The 25,054-nt window shown below is 40.5% G+C and overlaps 1 protein-coding gene across 1 annotated transcript in view; it reads left to right on the forward strand.

The window, feature by feature from the left end:
- Window positions 1-477: 477 nt before the first annotated feature.
- The window catches only part of grm6a (glutamate receptor, metabotropic 6a), a 172,598-nt gene continuing 148,021 nt past the window's right edge, over window positions 478-25,054 (forward strand). Inside the window, exons 1-2 of the mRNA XM_029124342.2 lie at window positions 478-783; window positions 16,601-17,212. Coding sequence (XP_028980175.2) covers window positions 16,649-17,212 — 564 coding nt within the window. The 5' untranslated portion in view covers window positions 478-783; window positions 16,601-16,648. The remainder of the gene's footprint in view (window positions 784-16,600; window positions 17,213-25,054) is intronic.

Raw genomic sequence — 25,054 nt, forward strand, 5'->3', positions numbered from 1 at the left:
TTATATGCAGTCAGCGATGTTTCTGTATTACGTTTGTATTTGCCGAGTGTATTTGTATTTACCTCTTTATAGTGTATGTGAACGTGTTTATCTTTTATATTGTCATACTGTAGATTGACGGTGGATTTCATTGACGGTGAATTGCCAATGACGCTGGATGTGATGGCGGAGAAAAGGATAAGAAGTGCAATAAATCCATTAGTAACCAGAACCATGGCGTTGTTTATTTCCCGGAGCGAGTCTCCACTGTATTTTTGATCACGTTATATTATTTTTATGGTCGAAACATTTGCTTTTCTTTTCGAAAAAAACAGTGACCCCAAACATTTGAACGGTACTAGTGTACTATATTTATAACCCTGGGACGGACGGGGAGACACACACACACAAACACACACACACAAACACACACACGTAATACACATATGCAACCATTAGTGTGTAGCTGAGGGAGAGCGACAGGGCGAGATGGGGAAATCCAGGCTTTTAAAAATATTTGATAGTGATTTGAAGTGTCAGTTGTAGGGAATGCTGCACATTCGAGCGCGAGACGATTTCGAAAGACTCAAAAACAAGTTATAAAACTTGAATTCAATGCCAAGTGTTTTCATAAAGTACATTCGTCTAAAGCAATTCTCGTTACGTTTTTTTAATAATGTCTTACAGATACTTCCATAACAACAGATACTTGCTTTTGTTGTAGAGGCGAGTTGCGTTTAAAGATGTTTCAATGACCGCGTGTATTTAGGAGCAAGTTTAAGAACATCAGGATGAAAATGACAGGTAAGTGATTACAGCCTACAATCACCGTCTTTGCCAGAATCATGTACATTTAATTATGTTAAAATATTACGGTGGGCGACTGTCAAAATTCTTTAGGGTGTGATTTGTAATTATGTGATGTTCATTTTCGCTTGTAAACAACATTTTCTGTCAGTATCGGTCACCCAGAGTAGTTTATTCAAATAGGCTACATCTAAGTGTTACCTAAAGTAAAAGTTCCAGTTTACAGAGATGCATATAAAACTGCTCCTATTACATGAATAGGTTACACTGCTGTGTCGTTTTGCAAGTTTTTCAAGGGTTTCAGTCAGCTTATCAAACTAATGTTTCTTCAGTTTGACAGTGTTTGCGTATTTAAATATGTTTTAGATAAAGCTACGGTACGCGACACTAACAGCCGTTTCAATTGTGGATAATTATCTTGCTCACATTGTGTACGATAGTAGCCTACTGCCTATTCAGTAAAATGTGCGGTTTTGGTTTAGATACAGGTGCATATTATCGCGCATGGTTGCTATTTATGCTGATAGCGCTAAGAAAATGGGTTCCAAAATTATTCATTGGTAGTCTATAGGATAATCTCGTGTGTGTGTATTGTGGGGGAGGAGGTTTTCAGAGATAATCTACCTGGAACCTACCATTTCTTCCTGGAAGAATCTGGGTTCCCATACGGAAAATAAATATATTTTTGCAATTCAAAATGTATGTAGAATATATGATGAATATATGTCGAATACATTTAACTTAATTAAAAATACATTTCAGCTCTCAAAATATATTTCAGCGTTTATTCCGAAATGTATTTGAGAATGTATAAATACTTTTCAGTTTTGTCCAAATGTATTTCACCGTCAACAATGCTCTCATTACAATTGTAATGTATTATAGAAAATACATTACAAAATGTATTTTGAAGCCCATATTAAAATGCATTTTTCAGATCCTGTGAAAGTAAAAAGATTAAATGTAATTACCGACGTATTGATTATATCACATTTAGGTGAAACACATTTTATAGATATACATTACCAAAACTCATTTCATTTTATAGTCACAAATATAGTCTTAACGTACTAAGGCAAACTTGGTAAGACCACTACTTGCCTCCTCTACAGGTATAATCTTGCTTGTAGTGGTTGTGCGTCTGACTGTGGAAGATCAGGTTGCAGTTTTGAAACACCTAGCTGATACTGCATTATATTTAGACATGCATTTTAAAAATGCGTTAAATAGATTTTAGCGGCCAATTTGAAAAATGTTGACATATATTTACCTATTGTATTCAGGAATATATTTTCCAAATGTGTTCGGAAATATATTTTCCAAATGTATTCATAAATACATTTAAAATACATTTATTTTCCGTATGGGTTCCAAGTCAAACCAAACAATGGATAGCGATGGTAGTCTAAATGAATCGAACCTGAGTCTTGATTTTGGTCAAACATTTGGTCACACTTACTCAATTCAAGGGTATTTCTTTACTATTTTCCAAATTGTAGAATAATAGTGAAGACACAAAAGTAGTCAAAGTATTTTATTTGTCAAGTGCACTGAATAACGTGCATCATTCTGAACAATGAAATTATTGTGACATGGCACATGACATCTATAGTAATTAAGAAATATTTAAAGCAAAAATAATGACAGAAAATACAAAATATACATTACAATTGTGACTATAAGCAATTTCAAATAATGTAGAAATGGCAATATGGAAAGTATTAATATCAATCTTTAATATTATAAATGTTAGTGGTGTAGTGCCTATAAATACAGTGACATGTGGTAATGTACATAGATAGTGACCAGAGCATATCAAGTGTACAACTGATCAATAGATCTGTGTTGCTGGTTGAAGAGCCTTATGGTCTTGGGGTAAAAACTGTGCGTCTGAAAGTGCGTGTCCTGATGCTCTGGTAATGTCTACCAGACATCAGCAGTGTGAACAGACCATAGCCTGAGTGGCTGTAATCTTTTATGATGTTCCGTGCTTCATGTATGGTACAGTATATGCCTTGCACCGAAGGGAAATGGCAGCCGATAATTCGCTCCACTGACTTCACCCTCTGGAGGTTCTTCTGATCAGCAGTGGAGCAGCAGCCGTACCTGGCAGTAATGCAGGCTGAGAGGATGCTCTCAATGATGCACCTCTAAAAGTGGGCAAGAGGTTTTGCAGACATGCCAAACATCTTGAGTCTCCTCAGAAAGTATAGCACTTTTTACAGTCAAGGCTGCTTGCCTGGACCAGGTGAGGTCCAGATCTTTGATGAACACACAGAAAAACATGAAGTCACAGGCTCTGTCTATTTCAGCTCCATCAATGTGGACCGGGCGTGTTTCAAACCCACAACCTTATGCTCCCCAGTCAGGCACAATAACCACTACTCCAAACAGAATTACCCCTTTTAGAGGGGCGATTAGGGGCCTAACCAATGTCGCTATAGAACATTAGAATATATTTGTGACCGTAAGATGAAATGTATTTTGTTTATGTATATCTATAAAATATTTCAACACCTAAAGGTGATATCATCAATATGTCAGTAATTACATTTAATCTTTTTACTTTTACAAGATCTAAAAAAATAATTTTAATATAGGCCTCAAAATACATTTTAATGTATATTCTATACAGAGGTACCTCTTGGCAACTTTGCCTAGTGTAGGAAAGTTCACACATTGAATTTTACACCATTACAGAGAATCATCCTTTCTGTCTAACACAGGGGACACCATATAGCATCTTTACATCTTGTGCTTTCTGGAGTGACACAGTGGGAGCAAATAGGGCTGAGTTTCAGTGTGCTTTCTGGAGTGACACAGTAGGAGCAAATTGGGCAGATTCTGAAAAGCTCCCCAGAGATCTTCTATAGTTCTTCCCCTCTTGTCCACTTGTGTCTTGGGATCCTGTATATAATAAAGCACAAACAATGTGCTTGCCTAATCAATGGTAATATAGTGCCAATCTATTTTTGCTGTACAGTCAGGGCATATGGAAATCAAATAAATAGATGAGTATGAGGCAAAAGTACATACAGTGGGGAGAACAAGTATTTGATACACTGCCGATTTTGCAGGTTTTCCCACTTACAAAGCATGTGGAAGTCTGTAAACATTGTATGATTTTTAAGTAATTAATTAGCATTTTATTGCATTACATAAGTATTTGATACATCAGAAAAGCAGAACTTAATATTTGGTACAGAAACCTTTGTTTGCAATTACAGAGATCATACGTTTCCTGTAGTTCTTGACCAGGTTTGCACACACAGCAGCAGAGATTTTGGCCCACTCCTCCATACAGACCTTCTCCAGATCCTTCAGGTTTCGGGGATGTCTAAGGGCAATACAGACTTTCAGCTCCCTCCAAAGATTTTCTATTGGGTTCAGGTCTGGAGACAGGCTAGGCCACTCCAGGACCTTGACATGCTTCTTACGGAGCCACTCCTTAATTGCCCTGTCTGTGTGTTTAGGGTAGTTGTCATGCTGGAAGACCCAGCCACGACCCATCTTCAATGCTCTTACTGAGGGAAGGAGGTTGTTGGCCAAGATCTCGCGATACATGGCCCCATCCATCCTCCCCTTAATTACTGTGCAGTCGTCCTGTCCCCTTTGCAGAAAAGCATCCCCAAAGAATTATGTTTCCACCTCCATGCTTCATGGTTGGGATGGTGTTCTTGGGGTTTTACTCATCCTTCTTCTTCCTCCAAACACAGCGAGTGGAGTTTAGACCAAAAAGCTCTATTTTTGGCTCATCAGACCACATGACCTTCTCCCATTCCTCCTCTGGATCATCCAGATGGTCAGTGTCCAACTTCAGACGGGCCTGGACATGCGCTGGCTTGATCAGGGGGATCTTGCATGCGCTGCAGGATTTTATTCCATGACGGCGAAGCTCTCTTCAGGTCATTGACCAGGTCCTGTCGTGTAGTTCTGGGCTGATCCCTCACCTTCCTCATGATCATTGATGCCCCACGAGGTGAGATCTTGCATGGAGCCCCAGACCGAGGGAGATTGACCGTCAAGTTCTTCCATTTTCTAATAATTGCGCCAACAGTTGTTGCCTTCTCACCAAGTTGCTTGCCTATTGTCCTGTAGCCCATCCCAGCCTTGTGCAGGTCTACAATTTTATCTCTGATGTCCTTACACAGCTCTCTGGTCTTGGCCATTGTGGAGAGGTTGGAGTCTGTTTGATTGAGTGTGTGGACAGGTGTCTTTTATACAGGTAACAAGTTCAATCAGGTGCAGTTAATACAGGTAATGAGTGGAGAACAGGGGGGCTTCTTAAAGAACAGCTAACAGGTCTGTGAGAGCCAGATTTCTTACTGGTTGGTAGGTGATCAAATACAAATACTGTCATGCAATAAAATGCAAATTAATTATTTAAAATATTTGAAAGAATCCTGATTAAAAATCAGACTAAGAGCGGTTCAAAACACCCCTTAATGATGAATATTTTCTTGAGTTCTGTGACGTCGCCCAGTATGGCGCAGCCGGGGCCCCACCCTGGAGCCAGGCCCGGGGTTGGGGCTCGTACGCGAGCGCCTGGTGGCCGGGCCTTTCGCTCGTTCGGGCTGAGCTCGGCCGGGCCCCATGGGGCCGCCTTCCTGTGGGCTCACCACCCACAGGAGGGACCATAAGGGGTCAGTGCAGAGAGGATCGGGCGGCAGTCGAAGGCGGGGGCCTAGACAACCCGATCCCTGGACACGGAAACTAGCTCTAGGGACGTGGAACGTCACTTTTTACAGTCAAAGCTGCTTGCCTGGACCAGGTGAGGTCCAGATCTTTGATGAACACACAGACCGAATGGACAAGATCCCGGATACAGGCGGCCGAAATGAGCTTTCTCCGCATGGGTGGCTGGGCGATCCCTTAGAGATAGGGTGAGAAGCTCGGTCACCCGGGAGGAGCTCGGAGTAGAGCCGCTGCTCCTCCACATCGAGAGGGGTCAGCTGAGGTGGCTTGGGCATCTGTTTCGGATGCCTCCGGAACGCCTTCCTGGGAAGGTGTTCCGGTCCCGTCCCACCGGGAGGAGACCCCGGGGAAGACCTAGGACACGCTGGAGGGATTATGTCTCCCGGCTGGCCTGGGAACGCCTCGGTGTCCCCCCGTAAGAGCAGGAGGAAGTGTCTGGGGAGAAGGAAGTCTGGGTATCTCTGCTTAGACTGCTGCCCCCGCGACCTGGCCCCGGATGAAGTGGAAGAAGATGAATGAATGATTAAAAATGTACAATTCTACAATTGATTTTTAAGTTTAATTAATTAATGCAATCCTTCTATTTTAAATACAATCGATGAAATACTGGCAAATATATCAATAAATGTGAATACAACCGTTGAAAAGTTTGCCATGCCAGCACAAAAAAGTGTTGCCATGTCTCTCTTAAATGTAGTGGATTTTTTTCAGTTAATGACCTGCAGAGCCATACTGCCACTTGATTGGTTGATAAGCGTCCAATCGCATGGACTGCAGGCTTTAAATGAGGTGAAATACTCCAGAAGCAAAAAAATGGGGCTACCATGTGATGTCCATTACAATGGGTGCAGGGTCTGAAGGGGTTTTATTATGCATTTGAGAATCCATCGCTGGTGGCCCTAATAATCACAGGTTACGTTTGTGCGGGTGTTTGTTCATGATTGCAAATGTACATTTGTGTGCCTGGGGTTTCTGCAAGATTTTGACAATGTTGGTGGTTGTGGAGCAAAACATCAGACTACTACAGATTCAGTGTAAGCGCAAAAAGTTACGTATATCTTGATTTTTATTGACAATAATGTCAATACCCTTTGAGAAATTGTGCAATACAAATCATTGATGAAACACAAATAACAGAATAGGTAAACGCATCCTTTGATTTTGGGTTATGTTCAGATTAAAAGTCCGATTCTGGAAGATCATGGGTTATTGGATTAATTGGAATGACTGAATATCTGACAGACATTTAGCTTGTATTCTAGAAATGTAGCACAATCACATTGAAGTAGAAAACAATGGTTTAATCAATCAATAAAATTTATTTATATAGCCCTTTTCACATCAGCAGTTGTCACAAAGTGCTTTTACAAAACACCCGGCCTCAAACCCCAAGGAGCAAACAACAATAGTGTTTAATTTCAGTGGTTAGGAAAAACGTACTAAGAAGGCTGAAATTTAGGAAGAAACCTAGAGAGGAATCAGGCTCAGAGGGGTGACCAGTCCTCTTTTGGCTGTGCCGGGTGAACATAATAAGAGTACAAATTGTAATAATTAATAAATGCATGTGGGCGGAGTCCAGAGTCTATTTAAGCCTAGTCCAGGTCGGAAGCATGACCAGATGGACAAGGACAGTGACAATGCTGGGGGGGTCAGCAAAGTGGCAGCTGAAATCGTTAGGTATCGTCTTGATCTGCAACACAACCAGGAGGACTTTGGACAAGGACAGCAATGAGTCTTTCAAGCCTGGTACTCTGGAGGTGTGGGCCAAGACCTCATGTCCTCCTAAGTTTAAAACAGGGCAGGAGACAGAGACATTTTAGAAAATGCATTCCTTAGATCTAAAATGATTTATAGTGGAGAAGGAGAATACGTTGCACAATAATATAGCATCGTAAAACCTTGGGGCTGAGACGGGGTCCAGTGACACTGTGGCCCTATCCGGGAAAGGCCCCGGACAGGGCCCAACAGGCAGGAAATCAATCCACTCACATTGCCAAGCATCAACCAAAGGGACACCCACCAACTGGAACCACCCTGAAATGAGGGCCAAGTATTGCCAGCAGAGTTCAGCCCCATTGCACGATGTGCGCAACAGAGACAACAACAAGCCAGTGACTCCACCCCCGAATGGCATTGGAGGGAGGGCATCCCAGTGGCGATGAGAGCCCACCTGGCAAGACAGCAAGGGTGGAGCCCACCTGGCAAGACCGCCTTTCTGGTCACCTTCACACCCCTGGGCCAGGCTACACTTAATCATAGACCATGCTAAAGAGATGAGTCTTTAGTAGACACTTGAAATTTTGTCTGCATTTCTAACCTTAATTTTCAAATTATTCCACAGTAGTGGAGCTCTATGAGAGAAAGCCCTACCTCTGGCTGTTTGTTTGTTTCTTGAGTCCTAAAACGAGCATTTCTGTTTTTCTTGAGTTCAAAAGTTCTGTCATCCACTTCCTAATATCTGAAACGCAGATTATTTTTGGGGCTTCTCCATGCTTCATCGAAATATCGAAAGATATAACCCTTTCCAACATAAGGCCTGCTGTGTAAACTCTAACATTGATTGATCCCGCGAAAGGTGTTCAGTTGGTTATAGGCTATTCCTATTTGTCTTCTAATGCTTCTTAATATTAAAGTAATCAAAAAGTAATTAAAATAATCATATTACGTTACTGAGTTTGAGTAATCAAAAAGTTACGTTACTGATTACAAATCTGGACAAGTAACTGTAACAGATTACATTTAAAAAGTAATCTACCCAACCCTGATTGTCAATATGCAACAAGAGGACCGCATTAATTTCGTACATAGGAGCATGTCTTTTCTTTTGCTTGCACCGGCAGCTTAACTCACTGAAAAGAGAAAATCTAAGTGAATGAAGCATATCGGTGGCACAAATAGCAGACAATTAAAAGCTAAATCTTTCTCAATCTTCTCAGGCTGAGGCTAAAACAAGGGGCTACAGGAATAATCAGCTTTATAAAGTCTTTATGAAATAATTTTTTGTAGAATTAACAGCGCACACAGTGATGAAAAAAGAGAAACAATGCGTGACATATTCCACAACTCTGAGAGGTGCAAAATCTGAGAGGTCTTATCCTCACCTGTGTTTCTGATCAACGTTATTATTTCCGTTTCTTCTTTCTGGTGTGCTGTCAGTCATTGTTTGAATTTCTGTTTTCTAGTTCTGTTTCGTGTCAAATACGGCCAGACCTGGATTGACAGATATTAAAGTTGGGTGAATTCAAATGTTGCATTGAGTTGTTAATAATTAGTTAACAAGTCTGAAATACATTTTTGTGAGATTTATTTGAGACTTGGCAATGGAACATAAAAACTGTATGTACTGTACTTCAAAACTCTTAAAGGAGTCTCTCATAGTGCAATCTACCAGTAGCTCGAGATTAAACAGTTTGAGATCATCGGTTTCCAGAGGTCAAGGCTTTACAGAAAGTAAATGAAAACCGCATACTGATTGTTTTATGAAGTAGATATGATGATTGATTTAGACCTTACACCCATTGCCAGCACTGGCAAGAAAAAAACACAGAAGAATAACAAACAGACTATTAACAGACAGATATTTTTCATCCTCTGTTGTACGTTTCCTTCTTTGGCACAGAGTACTTAGATTTAGCAGACACTGTTAACATGGGAGAACTTTCCTCTGTGATGATTTATATTTGTCTCTGTGACATTTCAAACTGTTGCAGTATTTCTAAGGCTTGCAAGTGCATACAGGCACATGCGGGCCATGCACACTACTGAGTCACATTAGGAGTTGCTGTGATTAAATTCATACAACAGCCTGTGATTTCAATTATTTACTTTTATTTTCCATTTGAGTTTGAATCCAGCTCTCAATCGGTTGGTGATTTTGGTTTCCATTGACTGTTGTTACGACATCAGTGAGCCAACACCATGCTTCACAGTGGGGATGGTATTTTGTTCACTATAGGCCTTGTTAACCCCTCTCCAAACATAGCGCTTATGGTTGTGACCATAAAATTATATTTTGCTCCAAATTAGAGTGTTCCAGAAGCTGTGAGGCCTGTCAAGGTGTATTGTAACCAGGCTTTTTAGTGGCATTGGGCAGTAAAGGCCTCTTTCTGGCAACTCATCAATGCAGCTTATTTTTGTTAAAATCTTGTTGTATTGTGCTCCTTGAAACAATTACACCGTTTTTTTTCATGTCAGTTTATGTTTTCGTATTCGGTGTTCATTTCAATTAAAAAATTACAATCGAACGCAAGCAAGCCTGTGCCTGGTTCCTCCACACATAAGTAATTGAACAGTACTGAATGGCATTTGCAAAGCTTTGGATATCTTTCTATATCCCTTTCCATATTTATAAAGTTCCATTACCTTGTTACGCAGGTCTTTCAACAGTTCTTTTCTGCTCCCCATGGCTCAGTATCTAGCCTGCTCAGTGCATCCATGTGAGAGGTAACAAACTCTTTGACTATTTATACACAGACACTAATTGCAATTTAAAAAGCCACAGATGTGGTTATCACCTTGTGTGTCAGTAACAAGGCCAAACATTCAAGGTTATGTAAACTTTTGATCAAGGCCATTTGAGTGATTTCTGTCATCATTATGATTTAAAAAGGAGACAAACAACTTTGTTATAATTTTTGGCTTCGTATGATCAATTCTATTCTTAAATAAAATACAGTTTTTTGCATGATCAGTCATATTTTCAAAATCAATGCCAGAATTTCACAGTTTCTGCGGGGTATGCACATTTTTGAGCACAACTGTATTCTGTTCCCGATGTGTGATTCCCTTAATTTTTTGGAGCAGTGTACATATCAGGGCTTGCTAACCCTTTTCCTAGAGTTACTGCCCAGTAGGTTCTCTCTCTAAACCCAGATGGGATTAACCTGATTAACTTTTCATCCTGCTAGGTCAGTTGTGCGACATAAGGGTTGAATATAACCTACAAGATGGTAGCTCTACATGAACAGGGTTGGGCAGACCTGCATAAGTGTCAATAGTGTTAAAAAGTATGCATAGGTTACATTGAATTAATGCAATTTTTTAAAGAAAACAATGACAATGTGCTTGGTATTGTGGAAATGTAAGTATATAAGGAACAAACATTAATATTTTACAGAGTAAGTATGTCAGCCCTTTTAGTGACATGTCTTGCTGCATGTGTCTAATATTTTTATGGTGTAGAAAAACTGTCCAAATACAGTTATGAAGGCATTGTTACAAAATGCACTGTGGGGCATCTCTACTCCACTGCACTCTTGGCCATCTACATGTAGTCATTGGTTTCAAATTCATGCCATGTAGGGTCTTTTTATTTTTAATTGGTGACTTGACAACCAGTTTACCAGAGTTCCTAACAAATTAGTGACTTTAATATTCAACCAGGTACAAGGTAGGAGTGAAAACCTGCAGACACTCAGCCCTTTACTGAATGAGTTTGACACCAATGAGTAGGTAATACAAGTGTTTATTTTCCTTCAAATGCTGGGCCTCAAGTGTTTCCAGGTACATGGCATCGGTTTGCCTCATGAACTTAAGGTACCGGCTGGTGCCCTCAGTATTGCTGGGGAAAATATAGTATACTAGACATGAGAAGGTACATGTTACAAAATGAGAAGGTACATAAAAAGTATGAAAAAAAGAGATTCATGCACATTGTTGATGCCTGACAAAGGTCTTTGTTTGAAACATTGCATTTTTCATTAAATAATAACACTTTTAAGCATCACCTATGTGCAAGATTATCTAAATGTTTCATTTCATTCCACATTGTTGTGAGTTCACCAGACCATGTAGCCTCTTCAGGCTGTAGGTTCAGGAAATACATCTGAAAAGTAAGATTATGTTAAGATAATTGGTATTCTGACTAATGCATGTTACTATGACATTGACCAGTTGTCATATGAGAATTAACCCTGAGTGGGGGTTAGCGGGGGGTTAGCCTACCTTGGTATAGTCCACAAATGCTGTGCAAAAGGTTTTAGCCTACGTGGTTAGCCCATTTTTGTGCAAAAAGACCATGGCTCATGTTTCTACCGGATCCATTTCCATACGGTACAGCTAGTTAAGTAGAATAAACTGATATCAAATCACTTGATTTGTGCTGTAGTGGTCAAGAGCGCTTTACACAAGCTTTTCATAGTATTACAATATAGAGTAGACTATGCATTTATTTATTTATCATTGTCTTTGAATCCTGACATTAATACCGAGTTTGAAAAGTTTCAAAATAAGAGCCACCTCCAAAGTGTACTACTTGCACTACTTAAATAGTAAGGGTACTACTTAAGTGTATTACTATTGTACTACAACTTTGTCTGAAAGCACTTACTAAAGTTAACTTTAGAATGTCTATCTTTTATTTTTTGTTGTTGTTTGCACATAAAATTTAGTCACTGAAAAATAAAACCGATTTTATAGGGCCTTACATATCTGATCCTCATTAATGTTTGTGGATAAACATCTCTGGCTACCTTCTCTACCTTATGCCTTTGCCTATTTAAGTTATCTACCATTTGGAAATAATTTAATAAAGACACGTATTTGGCTGTGGCCAAATATCTATCAAAAAAGCTACTTGTCAGTAGGACCTGATCTGAACCCCATTCTAACTACTTGTACTACTTGGCTATCCAGCTTGATAACATATTTAGCCTAATAATCAAATGACAATACTTTGAAAGGCATAGGTGTGATTCAGTGTTGGATAACATGCTTGCAGCCTTCCAGAGAGAGGGGCTGATGGGTATTTTAAACAGAATTCTAACAATTATTATTGTTCTTGGAGCCTTGGTTAAGAGCACAATGGTTGAAGATATAAATGACATTCCTTGACATCAGTGTTTCCCAATCCTGGTCCTCGGAACCAAAGGGGGCTCATTTCCTGCCTACATACAACCGCAACAGAATGACCGACTGAACCAGGACCAAGCAGGGCTGGACCATGTGGGAGCTCCTCAGCGGTAAAGAGCTGGTCACCGATGAGGAGTACCTCCATGGTCTAGCCTGGACCAAGCCAGGGATCCAGGGAAGCGGCAACGCCAGTGGGATCAACGTTGGCGTTCCCTGAGGCAGGCCCAGCTGAGAACAATTGTTTTGGGGGGGCTATGGAGGCTTTCGGGGGGAATGCCACCATTCTCATGGGGGCTCAGGAGAGAGACCCTGCAGCATTGGGAGCAGGAGTACACAGAGTCATCGGAGGAGGAAGACATGATACTCCTGCCACTACACTCGTGAAGTATGAGAGCCCCTGCAGCCTTGGGAGGAGGAAGGAGAGCCTCTTCTGCCTCCCACACTTGGGGACTGGGTGCCACCGATACCAGCACCAGTTCAACGCACCAGGGCTCCAGTGCCGGTCCCCTGCCCGGAGCCCCCTGCAACGTTTCCCTGTCTGGCACCCCAATGCCGTGCCCCCGCACCAGAACCCCTGTGGCGGTCCCCTGCCCTGAGCCTCCAGTGCCACCCTTGGAGGGGTGAGATGACATATTGCTGTCCATGGTCTACATCTTTGGAGTCCAACTAAAACTGTAGCCTTCTCTACCCAGCACAACGTCAACTGCAGATGCTGTCGAACAGTGTTTTCCATTCTTTTCAAATTTTGTAGTTTTGGGCCCGCTTTCCCGATAATGTGTAATTGATGACAGTTTAACGAGGCATGTATCCCTAAGATAGACTTTATTACGACGGATTTACACTTGTATCCCAAACCATCATGTATGTCGCTTTTTATAAAGTGCATTGTAAGTGCTAAATTAGGGCTGTTTGGAATGGAATTAGGCCATGAATATGTTTTAAAATATAGCCTATTGCATTTCGATAGAGCTTGATTACTTATCAGCAGCATATAATATCACTGTCGATGTATTTTGCTGCTACTTAGGCATCAATCGGAAAATGTAAAGCTCAAAGTAGTAGTGAAATTTAGCATGGACATTAGCCTACAATGCAGGGTTTCAGACCAGTGAACGTTAATTTTGAAAAACATTTCTTAATTTTAAGCATGTTTTTTTTTATCGTCATTATAACTCATTATATAATTGTTCTAAATAAAATTGTCTAAATTAAAGCTGTTGTGATAATTTTTCTATTGCCCTGTTTGCGATCACTCCTTGCATGTTGTGGGGGGCACTATTTCACAAAAACAGTGAAGTGCCTGTTACGATGGACTAACTAGTGGTCTGGCGCACTTGTCAATTAACGAGAGATGTTACGTGCCACTTAAGTAACAATGCTTTCGGGAAATGCACTGATAAGACATCTTGTAATCAGCTTTGGGAAACCAGACCCAGGTTTTTAGTTTTTGCTCTAGCGTTAAAGTTTAAAGTAATTCTGAAAAAACCTATTTACCTAACTTCTAAATAAAGAAAAATAAGTGGCAGCGTAGGAGATGGAATTGAGTTTCTACTCAGTATCAGCTTCAAACTGGGTCAGAAAATGATGACAGGCTGTAGTTCATGCCGGCTGTGAGCAAATGGAAGGATTTATGGAACTGTGAATTTCACAAAAGGAACCAGCACGTACCTACAGTGGAAAAGTGGGAAAAGTAGCCATGATCAGGGAGGTGAACAAAAACACAATGATCACTCCAATAGAGCTTGAGATATTCTCTGCAGAGATGGCACTCCATCAATCAGGCTTTTGAGGCTAGATGGAAACCACTAAAAAGTATATTAAAAGGAAAAATAATATTTGGTCTAATGAGCCCAACAAGTAATTAAACTAATAATAATAATAATAGTAGTAATAATAATAATAACACATGGGAATTAAAGCACCTCTCAAGAAATTCAAGGATGCTGTACAACAATACAAAACAAAAAGATACAGTGATAAAAATTCAACAAATAACTCAAGCTATATAGTTGTGACTGAGAACCAAGATACGCTGAGGGGAAAGACTGGCTGAACATTTTTGAGCCTTTTTCTTGAAGGTAGTTTCTGATTTGCAGGAGGGTGAAGGGACATACTGGAGCCTATCCAGGGTTTTGCCTGACACCTTGAATAGTACTCCACTGTAGTTGTCCAGACGCTACCTGATCAGTGAGTGATACAGAAAATATTACAGAGGTGGAAGAAGGCAGATTTGGTAACATTATTGATGGGACTCAAAGGGGAGAGTGGGTCTAAGATGACAAACTGATTCCATACCTCGGAAGATGGGCAAATGGGGCAGACATCAATAGATATCACAAGGTCACCTCCTTTCTAGAGAAAAGCCATGGGAGCCACCAACATGACCTCAGTTTTATTGCTGTTGAAATTGAGTAGATTAGAAGTCATGCAGTTTTTGATGTCCTCCAAACAGTAAATCAGAGATAGGGGAGGGTGGTACAAGGTGGGTTTGCTGTCGATGTAAACCTTTATGTCATTTGCATAACAGTGGATATGACCATGGTGGAGGATGATCTGGCCCAGGCATAGCATGTAGATGATGAACAGCAGGGGTCCAAGCATGAAATCTAAGGGCACACCTTGGTTGACAGGGGCTTTCAGGGATTCACAATATCCAAATGACACAAAAGCTGCTGTGAAACACTATAGCTCCAAGCATACGCTTTTTAGTTTTTTTCAACCTGGTATTTGAGGAATACATTGGAAGTCGGGCACTCTTTTATGTATGCATGTTGAAGTCAGTTGTTAACATGTTATTTGAAAAATATTGTATTTGTCATTTAATCAATGAAGTCCAAAAAAAGATTAAGCAGCTGCAGACCTTTTAAAGACATGGTGAATAAGGTTGGCCATACAGTCTGCTACCATTCTCAATAGTTTCATAGGTTACTGCATCTGGATTTCAAGTCCCGCATCTGGATTTTTCTATTTATACAGACCTTTAACTACACAGTAATCAAAAAATATTTCAAAATGACATCTTTAGTATTTACCCTTTAGTTGTTTGGCTTTTCTTATTGCTAGAATTCAATCGTCACTAAAGCAAATGGGAACTAATAATGCTTTATGGGAACTAATAATATGATCAAAACAAGGAAATGAAATGCTATACACAATCTAATAGGTCAAGTGATAACCTGGGTCTTTTAACAGGCTATTATAGGTACTGTGACAGTTAATAGTTGCAAAGTTACAGTACTGGTGGAGTGGGCTGCTAAGTATTGCAACTTAACGTAAGTAATTGTGGTTTTGAAATGTTAGTTTTGGTTTTATGTTGCAATTATAGCTGGTGGCCACTGTTGGAGGTGGCACTGCACCTATCCCGGTTCAGGGGGAGAACACACTGTTTGTGGTGGCCGACCTCTGAACTGGGAGAGGAAGTAGGCCATCTTTAAAGAGGACAGGGGTTTTGCTGAGCACATCGGTGGTGGTAGAAAGGGTGTGAGTTTGAGAAGTCTGACAGGTGTTGTAGTGTGAATCAGAAAATAAATTAGTTAATGATCAAAAAAGTGTATCTGTAGAGAACCGAACGTAAAGCTGACGGGCTACGGGCTCAGCAATCAAATTAAAGTTAATCCAAAATTAGAATTCTAGTGGATGTTGGAGTTCTTGAATGCACCCTCAACCATCTTGTCACAGTACCTAGTCAATGTTCAGGCCAACAAGAATGTTAAGTGTTAGAAGTGAAATTCTCCTTTAATCAATGCTGTCAAATAGTCAAAGCTGTTAATTGTGTATCCATTCTAATGCTGCAGCTACTGTACTATCTACTGTATACAAAGCTTAAAGTCTGTTGGGCCAGAGATTGTCACAGTCACACCAGCCGGTAATAACTAGTCAAATCCAATTTCAACAATGAAAACAAGCTACATATCTATTACACATTCTATTTTTTCTTTTACACCAAGAGGATTACTGTACTAGCTTGTATCAGGAATGTGCCCTCAGCTATTTACTGAATGGAAACTCTGCTCTGTTGAAAAGAAAACAATATTTCCTTGAGAAATATTTTATTTGCCCTTTAAAGCCATCTCACAAATAATGGCATCTCACAAATTTGTATTCAGATGTAAATCCTGGCTTGAAAGATCCTCCACTTACCTTGAATATTGTCAGCTTGAGAATAGCACAGAGTGGTCTGTGCTATTTATGTTTCAGTAATATGTTTTAACCTTGTCATAAAAATCTGAAATGTAATCCCCTAACTTCTCTCCTCCTTCTATTTTAACAGGTCCCTCAAGTAGATGTTGAAAACTTGTGCCAGTCAAGTCATTGGACCATGACATCTAAATCCCCCCCCTCTCAACTGTACCAACAGCAGTATGGCATGGTGTGGGCATTTGGAAGTGGTCGCTGTCACTCCACCACATGGTTTCACTTTCTATGGATGTTGTGGGTGGGGATGAGTCCTGGCTCCTGGGCCTCACACCAGAACTTCCATCCCCACTCCATTAAAATACCTGGAGACATCACCCTGGGGGGCCTGTTCCCCATCCATGCCAGAGGCCCTCATGGTCTGCCCTGTGGGGAGATTAAGAAGGAGAAAGGCATTCACCGCATGGAGGCCATGCTCTACGCACTGGACCAGATCAACAGTGACCCTGAGCTGCTGCCTAACATTACTCTGGGGGCTAGGATCTTGGACACCTGCTCCAGAGACACCTATGCACTGGAACAATCCCTCACCTTCGTCCAAGCCCTCATTCAGAAGGATACCTCAGACATACGATGCTCAAATGGAGAGCCACCAATCATCCGCAAGCCTGAGCGCATTGTAGGGGTAATTGGGGCTTCAGCCAGCTCTGTGTCCATAATGGTTGCCAATGTGCTGCGTCTATTTGAGGTGAGATCAATCTTAAAATGTTGTTAAACGTGAGTTGTTTGTTTCTGGTTGTATGTTATTTGTTGCTTTGGTTAGATACTAGACCAGATCAAATTAAATCAGATGTTACACTGCAAAACATTTTGCCAATAGAACAAGACAATTTAAAAAAATGTGAGGAGATATTTGCTTGAAGCATGTGAAGCGGTATATTCTAACTTGTTAAGAAAAATTTACCTTATTTTAAGGATTATTTTACCTGAAAACATGTTAAATATACAGGTGCTGGTCATAAAATTTGAATATCATCAAAAAGTTTATTTCAGTAATTCCATTCAAAAAGTGAAACTTGTATATTATATTCATTCATTACACACAGACTGATATATTTCAAATGTTTATTTCTTTTAATTGTGATGATTATAACTGACAACTAATGAAAATCCCAAATTCAGTATCTCAGAAAATTTGAATATTACTTAAGACCAATACAAAAAAAGGATTTTTAGAAATGTTGGCCAACTGAAAAGTATGAACATGAAAAGTATGAGCATGTACAGCACTCAATACTTAGTTGGGGCTACTTTTGCCTGAATTACTGCAGCAATGCGGCGTGGCATGGAGTCGATCAGTCTGTGGCACTGCTCAGGTGTTATGAGAGCCCAGGTTGCTCTGATAGTGGCCTTCAGCTCTTCTGCATTGTTGGGTCTGGCATATCGCATCTTCCTCTTCACAATACCCCATAGAATTTCTATAGGGTTAAGGACAGGCAAGTTTGCTGGCCAATTAAGAACAGGGATACCATGTTCCTTAAACCAGGTACTGGTGGCTTTGGCACTGTGTGCAAGTGCCAAGTCCTGTTGGAAAATGAAATCTGCATCTCCATAAAGTTGGTCAGCATCTGGTAGATGGCTGCGTTGACCTTGGACCTCAGAAAAAGTAAAAATGTATAGATTCATTCCACGCAGACTGATATATTTCAAGTGTTTATTTCTTTTCATTTTGATGATTATAACTGACAACTAATGAAAACCCCAAATTCAGTATCAGAATATTAGAATATTGTGAAAAGGTTCAATACTCTAATCAGCTAATTAATCCAAAACACCTGCAAAGGCCTTTAAATGGTCTCTCAGTCTAGTTCTGTAGGCAACACAATCATGGGAAGACTGCTGACTTGACAGCTGTCCAAAAGATGACCATTGACACCTTGCACAAGGAGGGCAAGACACAAAAGGTCATAGCTAAAGAGGCTGGCTGTTCACAGAGCTCTGTGTCCAAGCTCATTAATAGAGAGGCGAAGGGAAGGAAAAGATGTGGTAGAAAAAAGTGTACAAGCAATAGGGATAACCGCACCCTGGAGAGGATTGTGAAACAAAACCCATTCAAAAATGTGGGGGAGATTCACAAAGAGTGGACTGCAGCTGGAGTCAGTGCATCAACAACCACCACGCACAGACATATGCAAGACATGGGTTTCAGCTGTCGCATTCCTTGTGTCAAGCCACTCTTGAACAAGACACAGCGTCAGAAGCGTCTCGCCTGGGCTAAAGACAAAAAGGACTGGACTGCTGCTGTGTTATGTTCTCTGATGAAAGTACATTTTGTCAGTGATGGTTTGGGGTGCCATGTCATCTGCTGGTGTTGGTCCACTGTGTTTTCTGAGGTCCAAGGTCAACGCAGCCATCTACTAGGAAGTTTTAGAGCACTTCATGCTTCCTGCTGCTGACCAACTTTATGGAGATGCAGATTTCATTTTCCAACAGGACTTGGCACCTGCACACAGTGCCAAAGCTACCAGTACCTGGTTTAAGGACCATGGTATCCCTGTTCTTAATTGGCCAGCAAACTCGCCTGTCATTAACCTTATAGAAAATCTATGGGGTATTGTGAAGAGGAAGATGCAATACGCCAGACCCAACAATGCAGAAGAGCTGAAGGCCACTATCAGAGCAACCTGGGCTCTCATAACACCTGAGCAGTGCCACAGACTGATCGACTCCATGCCACGCCGCATTGCTGCAGTAATTCAGGCAAAAGTAGCCCCAACTAAGTATTGAGTGCTGTAAATGCTCATACTTTTCATGTTCATACTTTTCAGTTGGCCAACATTTCTAAAAATCCTTTTTTTGCATTGGTCTTAAGTAATATTCAAATTTTCTGAGATACTGAATTTGGGATTTTCATTAGTTGTCAGTTATAATCATTACAATTAAAAGAAATAAACATTTGAAATATATCAGTATGTGTGTAATGAATGAATATAATATACAAGTTTCACTTTTTGAATGGAATTACTGAAATAAACTTTTTGATGATATTCAAATTTTATGACCAGCACCTGTACATGGAAGCAGGGAGACCCTGATTCTTCACATGAGAAGTCTACTGATTGTACATGGTCTCCCAAAATCCCCACAGTGGGGTGGTTACATGGTTTTGCTCTGATACTGTCCATTCAGCTGACTTCTAGTTCCAGTTAATTGACAATAAGGATTTAGACAGTGGGGCTAATCATGTTTATAGCTTTGAGAAACTTAAAGGTTCTGGTATTGTATTCTCTGGAATGGATTGAGCCTACTAGAAACATTCAGGGTGGGAGATGAGCAACAACAAACTTTCCATGAAATAAAAAATAACTATTATCTATTTGCATTTCATGTCAAGGAAAGGGTAATGAATGCCAATATTCTACACACTGTAATAGTAGGACACTGAGTTTGATTAGTTTTGATTAGCAAATTGTTTAAAGCTAGAATCCTTCACTGAAGCAACAATGATCAAAATGGGCACCCCACTAACCCTTGCTCAGTTTTAGTTATAAGTATAGAGATGGGACTGCACAGATATAACCACATACATTTATAAATAAAACTATGGATGCACAGACTCCAAGATAATAGTTTGAACAGGGCCTTTTTAAATGTATATAACAACCTGGACATGAGAGTTGAAGTCTAGAGATTGTATTCTTTAAGAATAACTTGTAGCAACCGGAGTTAACCATACAAAGGTCTAACAACTGAACGCTCAGCCTATGATATTAAAAAGTTTTCATTGATCCTAAGATTGTGGTTTCTTCCTTCATTTTATTCATGAATTCTTTAAAAGTCTAGATGGCGTTACTAAGGATTAGTAATAGGTCATTTGGGAGGCTGTTAGGAACATCTGTGAAAGAGAATTTCAGTTGGCGCCCTAATTTAGAGGGCAACTACTCAAGTTTGAAAATTAAGAACTGTCGAGATGCTGGAGATGCTAAAAACTTAAACAAATATAACAAAAACCAAACAATGTGTCATTGTAATATTTATGGCATGCAGTGTACTGTAGCACAGCATGCCATGCAATCTGTATTATGTCCTCTTTGTTGGCAGTAAAGCTCAAGAGCTCTTTACTCCAGTTATATTTTGTGCCAGAAAATATGGAATCTCTGTGACTAATTGTAAGATTTCCACCTCACTGTATTTCCCTCTTTCCCTTGGCTCTAGATGTGAGAATAAAATCCCATCCTACATGGGTCTTATATAAGAAAGTGAATTGTAAAATGAAAAAAAAATGTGGGGTCCTTGTAACATTTTCAGTGCTTTTAATCTGGCAAGAGGGACATTTATTGTATGATATCTATTCATCTGTACCTAAGTAAATTTCTTTTAAGTTTTATTGTTAGTCAAGTTCATAGATTAGCTGACCTTTCAAATCCTTGTGGGACAATTGTTAGTAGATAAAATAAAAATGAAACTCTCCAAATTCAGCATATGCCAAGAAAACATTATTATATTTGTTATTTTTTAAAAGTTAAGATTGAGTGAAAACTCTGAATTTACACCAACAATAAATCGAATAAAGACATTTTAGCCAGAAAACACCATGTATTAGTAAAAAAATGTATTAGAAACATGGACAACAATCATTTTTATAGATCTTGATGTTAGGTTCTGCTCATCTGGGGTAACTCCCTGTCAACACATGATCGTGTACACAATAATACTAATAGTTCAAGTTCCAAGTTTATTTATCAAATGCACCGAATAACACAGCGTATTTCTGTACAATGAAATTCTTGTAATGTGGCACATGACATCTACATAGTGGTCACAGGTTGCGGGAGTAAGGAACCAGGCGCAGGCGGAATGCGGTCGGTTTTGGCTTTTAACAAACAAATAGCAAGCACGACCAAACAACAAAAGAAAAGGGCTGTCTAAAGCATCAGAAACAACTGTACACAATGGTTCTACGACAAATTACACGTAACGGCAACACACACGATGACATCAAACACAACATTGATCCACAAATGCGGGGAGCAGAGGGGAAACATTTAAACACTTACAAACGAGATGATAGGGACCTGGTATGCATGATTAAAGACGTGACTCAAAAGTCCGGGATGCGTTCATGAGTGAAGGGAACTGAGGGCGCTGCTGCTCACCGTACCGTGACAATAGTAAGTATTAAGAAATATATAAAGTAAAAATACAGTAATAAAATACATAAACAATTCAAACTATCAGCAATTTTAAAGAGTGTAGAATGGGGAATGTGAAAAATCGGTTTAGAAGTATTGAATATTATAAATATAACATTATGAGTGTGATATGCCTGTGAATGGTACATACAAAAGAATATTCTGATGTACATTGTACAAGGAAAGACAGAGCATTTGGAATGTTTGTGTGATCAATATGATCATAGTCAGTGTTGCTGGTTGAGGAGCCTTATCTTGTCCCTGATCCTTATGGAGTCTGGAAGATGCATGCCCCGATGCTCTGGTAGTGCCTACCAGATGGCAGCATTGTGAACAGACCATAGCCGGGGTGTCTGTAGTCTTTGATGATGTTAAGTGCTTTCCTAAGGCATTGTGTATGGTAGATGCCTTGCACAGCTGATGACGTGGCAGTTGATGATGTGTTCCACAGACTTCACCACCCTCTGGAGGGATGTGCAATACAAAGCGGAGCAGAAATGCAGCCTGAGAGGATGCTCTCAATGGTGCACCTGTAGAAGTTGGTGAGAGTGTTTTTAGACATGCCAAACTTGAGTCTCCTCAAGAAGTATATTCATTTTAGGGCAGTTTTCACTGCCAAGTTTTCTTGCCTGGACCAAGTGAAGTCATCTTTGATGAACACACAGAGGAACTTGAAATTGGAGCCTCTCTGCACTTCAGCTCCATCAATGTGTATGGGGGCATGATACAGAGCGGTAGCCATTCAGGCAAGTGATGGAAAGTTTGTTACAGGGACAATGGTGGTCTGTTTGAAGCAGTTAGGGACTAAAGATGGAGTCAGGGAGAGGTTGAATATAGAGGTGAAAACCTCCGCTAGCTGGTCTGCGCACCTCTTGAGGACACAGCCTGGAATGCCATCTGGTCCTGGTGACTTCCAAGGGTTCACCCTTTCAATAGCTCTCCTCATGTCAACTGTAGTTAGGGGGAGTGCAGCTGGCCAGGGCCTCAGCAAGCCTTTAATAGCTCCCCTTGGCTTAAACCTTGCAAAAAAGATGTTGAGCTCATTGGGGAGAGGTGGCAGGCTGGGCATCATTGCTGTTTCTTCCTTTATAGTCTGTAATGTGCCGCAGTCCACAGCACATGTGTCTCGGGTCAGAGCTGTGGTAGTTAGACTCCAATTTATCCCTGTAGTCGCTTTTGGCATCTCTGATGGCCTTTCTGGGCCTCCTCAGAGTCTCCATGTCCCCAGAACTGTAGGCAGAGGACTGTGCTCTGAGCATAGCATGGACATTGCCATTAACACATTGCCATGGGCTTTTGGTTGGGGAAACATTTACCCCCGGGTATGACATCATCGATGCACTTGGAGATATATGCTGAGACAGAGTCTGTGTATTCATCAATGTCCCCATTGGCTGCAGCACAGAACATCTGCCAAAACTCCTGGAGACTGGAATGGATTGCTCATTCCAACGTTGAACTGATTTAGGTATTTTCTATAGGATGGGAGGAGCAAAATCAATGTGTGATCCGCCTTACCAAAAGCTGGGCTGGGGAAGGGTTTGTAGCTGTTTTATATATGTGAATTGCAATGGCTGAGAGTGTGATCTCCACGGAAAAGAAAGTGAATGTGCTAGTTAATGTGCCAACAACAGTAAGGGTGAGCCTCTGTGGGAGCGCCCTCTAGTCCAGTGGTTCCCAACCAGGGGTACTTGAAAACACTCATGACACCATAGACTTACTAGTGAAATGAACATGAGGGGGTAATTCAGGGGTACTCCAAGCAGTGCAAATGATTTTTGGGGGTACAGTAACTGAAAAAGGTTGGGAGCCACTGCTCTAGTCCATTTATTACTCTGTATAGGTTCCTCCAGCATACGAATTGAATCCGCCTGTGGGGGTATGTAGACTGCTGTGATTATAGCAGAGCTGAATTCATGTGGAAGGTAGAAGGGCCATACTATTACAGTTAGTAGCTCCAGGTTTAGCATTCAATTTGCAGTGGTCTCTTAATTTTAACCCTTCTGTTCCTCACTCACAATCTTCCTTTTCAACTTTTTTGGAAAGGAAAGAAAAAGGTGCAGTGGTCTCTTAATTTTTTTCATAGCTGTGTTAGAATGTTTTGAATAGACACCGAATCATAGGAGCTAACTAGCTATGTAGAAGTTAGACCGAAGAACACCCAGTGCTGCTTACCCGAGATACCATCATCACACAGGCAGAATCTCAGATCACATACATGCAAACTACTGTATACAATGGATGTAAAATTGAAATTGAAAAACAAACTGAAATCATTGAGGGGGAAAAATTAAAAACTCTCAATAACCTGGTTGCATAAGTGTGCACACCCTCAAACTAATAATTTGTTGAAGCACCTTTTGATTTTATTACAGCACTCAGTCTTTTTGGGTAGGAGTCTTTAAGCATGGCACATCTTGACGTGGCAATATTTGCCCAATCTTCTTTACAAAAGTGCTCCAAATCTCTCAGATTGCATGGACATCTCCTGTGCACAGCCCTCTTCAGATCACCCCACAGATTTTTAATTGGATTCAGGTCTGGGCTCAGGCTGGGCCATTCCAAAACATTAATCTTCTTCTGCTGAAGCCATGCTTTTGTGGATTTGTATGTGTGCTTTGGGCCATTGTCGTGCTGAAAGGTGAACTTCCTCTTAATATTCAGCTTTCTAATGAACGCATTAATATTTTTTGCCAAAAAATTCCCTCCACCCTGACTAAGCTCCCGGTTCCAGCTGAAGAAAAACAGCCCCAAAGCATGATGCTGCCACCACCATGCTTCACTGTGTGTATGGTGTTCTTTGAGTGATGTACAGTGTTGTTTTTGCACCAAACATACCTTTTGGAATTATAGCCGAAAAGTTCAACCTTGGTTTCATCAGACCATAACACATTTTCCCACATGGTTTTGGGATACTTGATGTTTGTTTTTGCAAACTTCAGCTGTTCTTGGATGTTTTTCTTTGTAAGAAAAGGCTTCCATCTTGCCACCCTACCCCATAGCCCATTCATATGAAGAATACAGGAGATTGTTGGCACATGTAGCACACAGCCAGTACTTGCCAGAAATTCCTGCAGTTCATTTAATGTTGCTGTAGACCTCTTGGAAGCCTCCCTGACCAGTTTTCTTCTCCTCTTTTCATCAATTTTGGAGGGACGTCCAGTTCTTGGTAATGTCTCTGTTGTGCCATATTTTCTCCACTTGATGATGACTGTCTTCACTGTGTTGCATGGTATTTCTAATGCTTTGGAAATTATTTTGTTCCCTTCTCCTGACTGATATCTTTCAACAATGAGATCACTCTGATGCTTTAGAAGCTCTCTGCAGACCATGGCTTTTGCTCTGAGATGCAACTAAGAAAATGACAGGAACATCCTACAAGAACAGCTGAATTGTAT

Source organism: Esox lucius, chromosome 12, assembly GCF_011004845.1.
Source record: "Esox lucius isolate fEsoLuc1 chromosome 12, fEsoLuc1.pri, whole genome shotgun sequence".
Taxonomy (NCBI): Eukaryota; Metazoa; Chordata; class Actinopteri; order Esociformes; family Esocidae; genus Esox; species Esox lucius.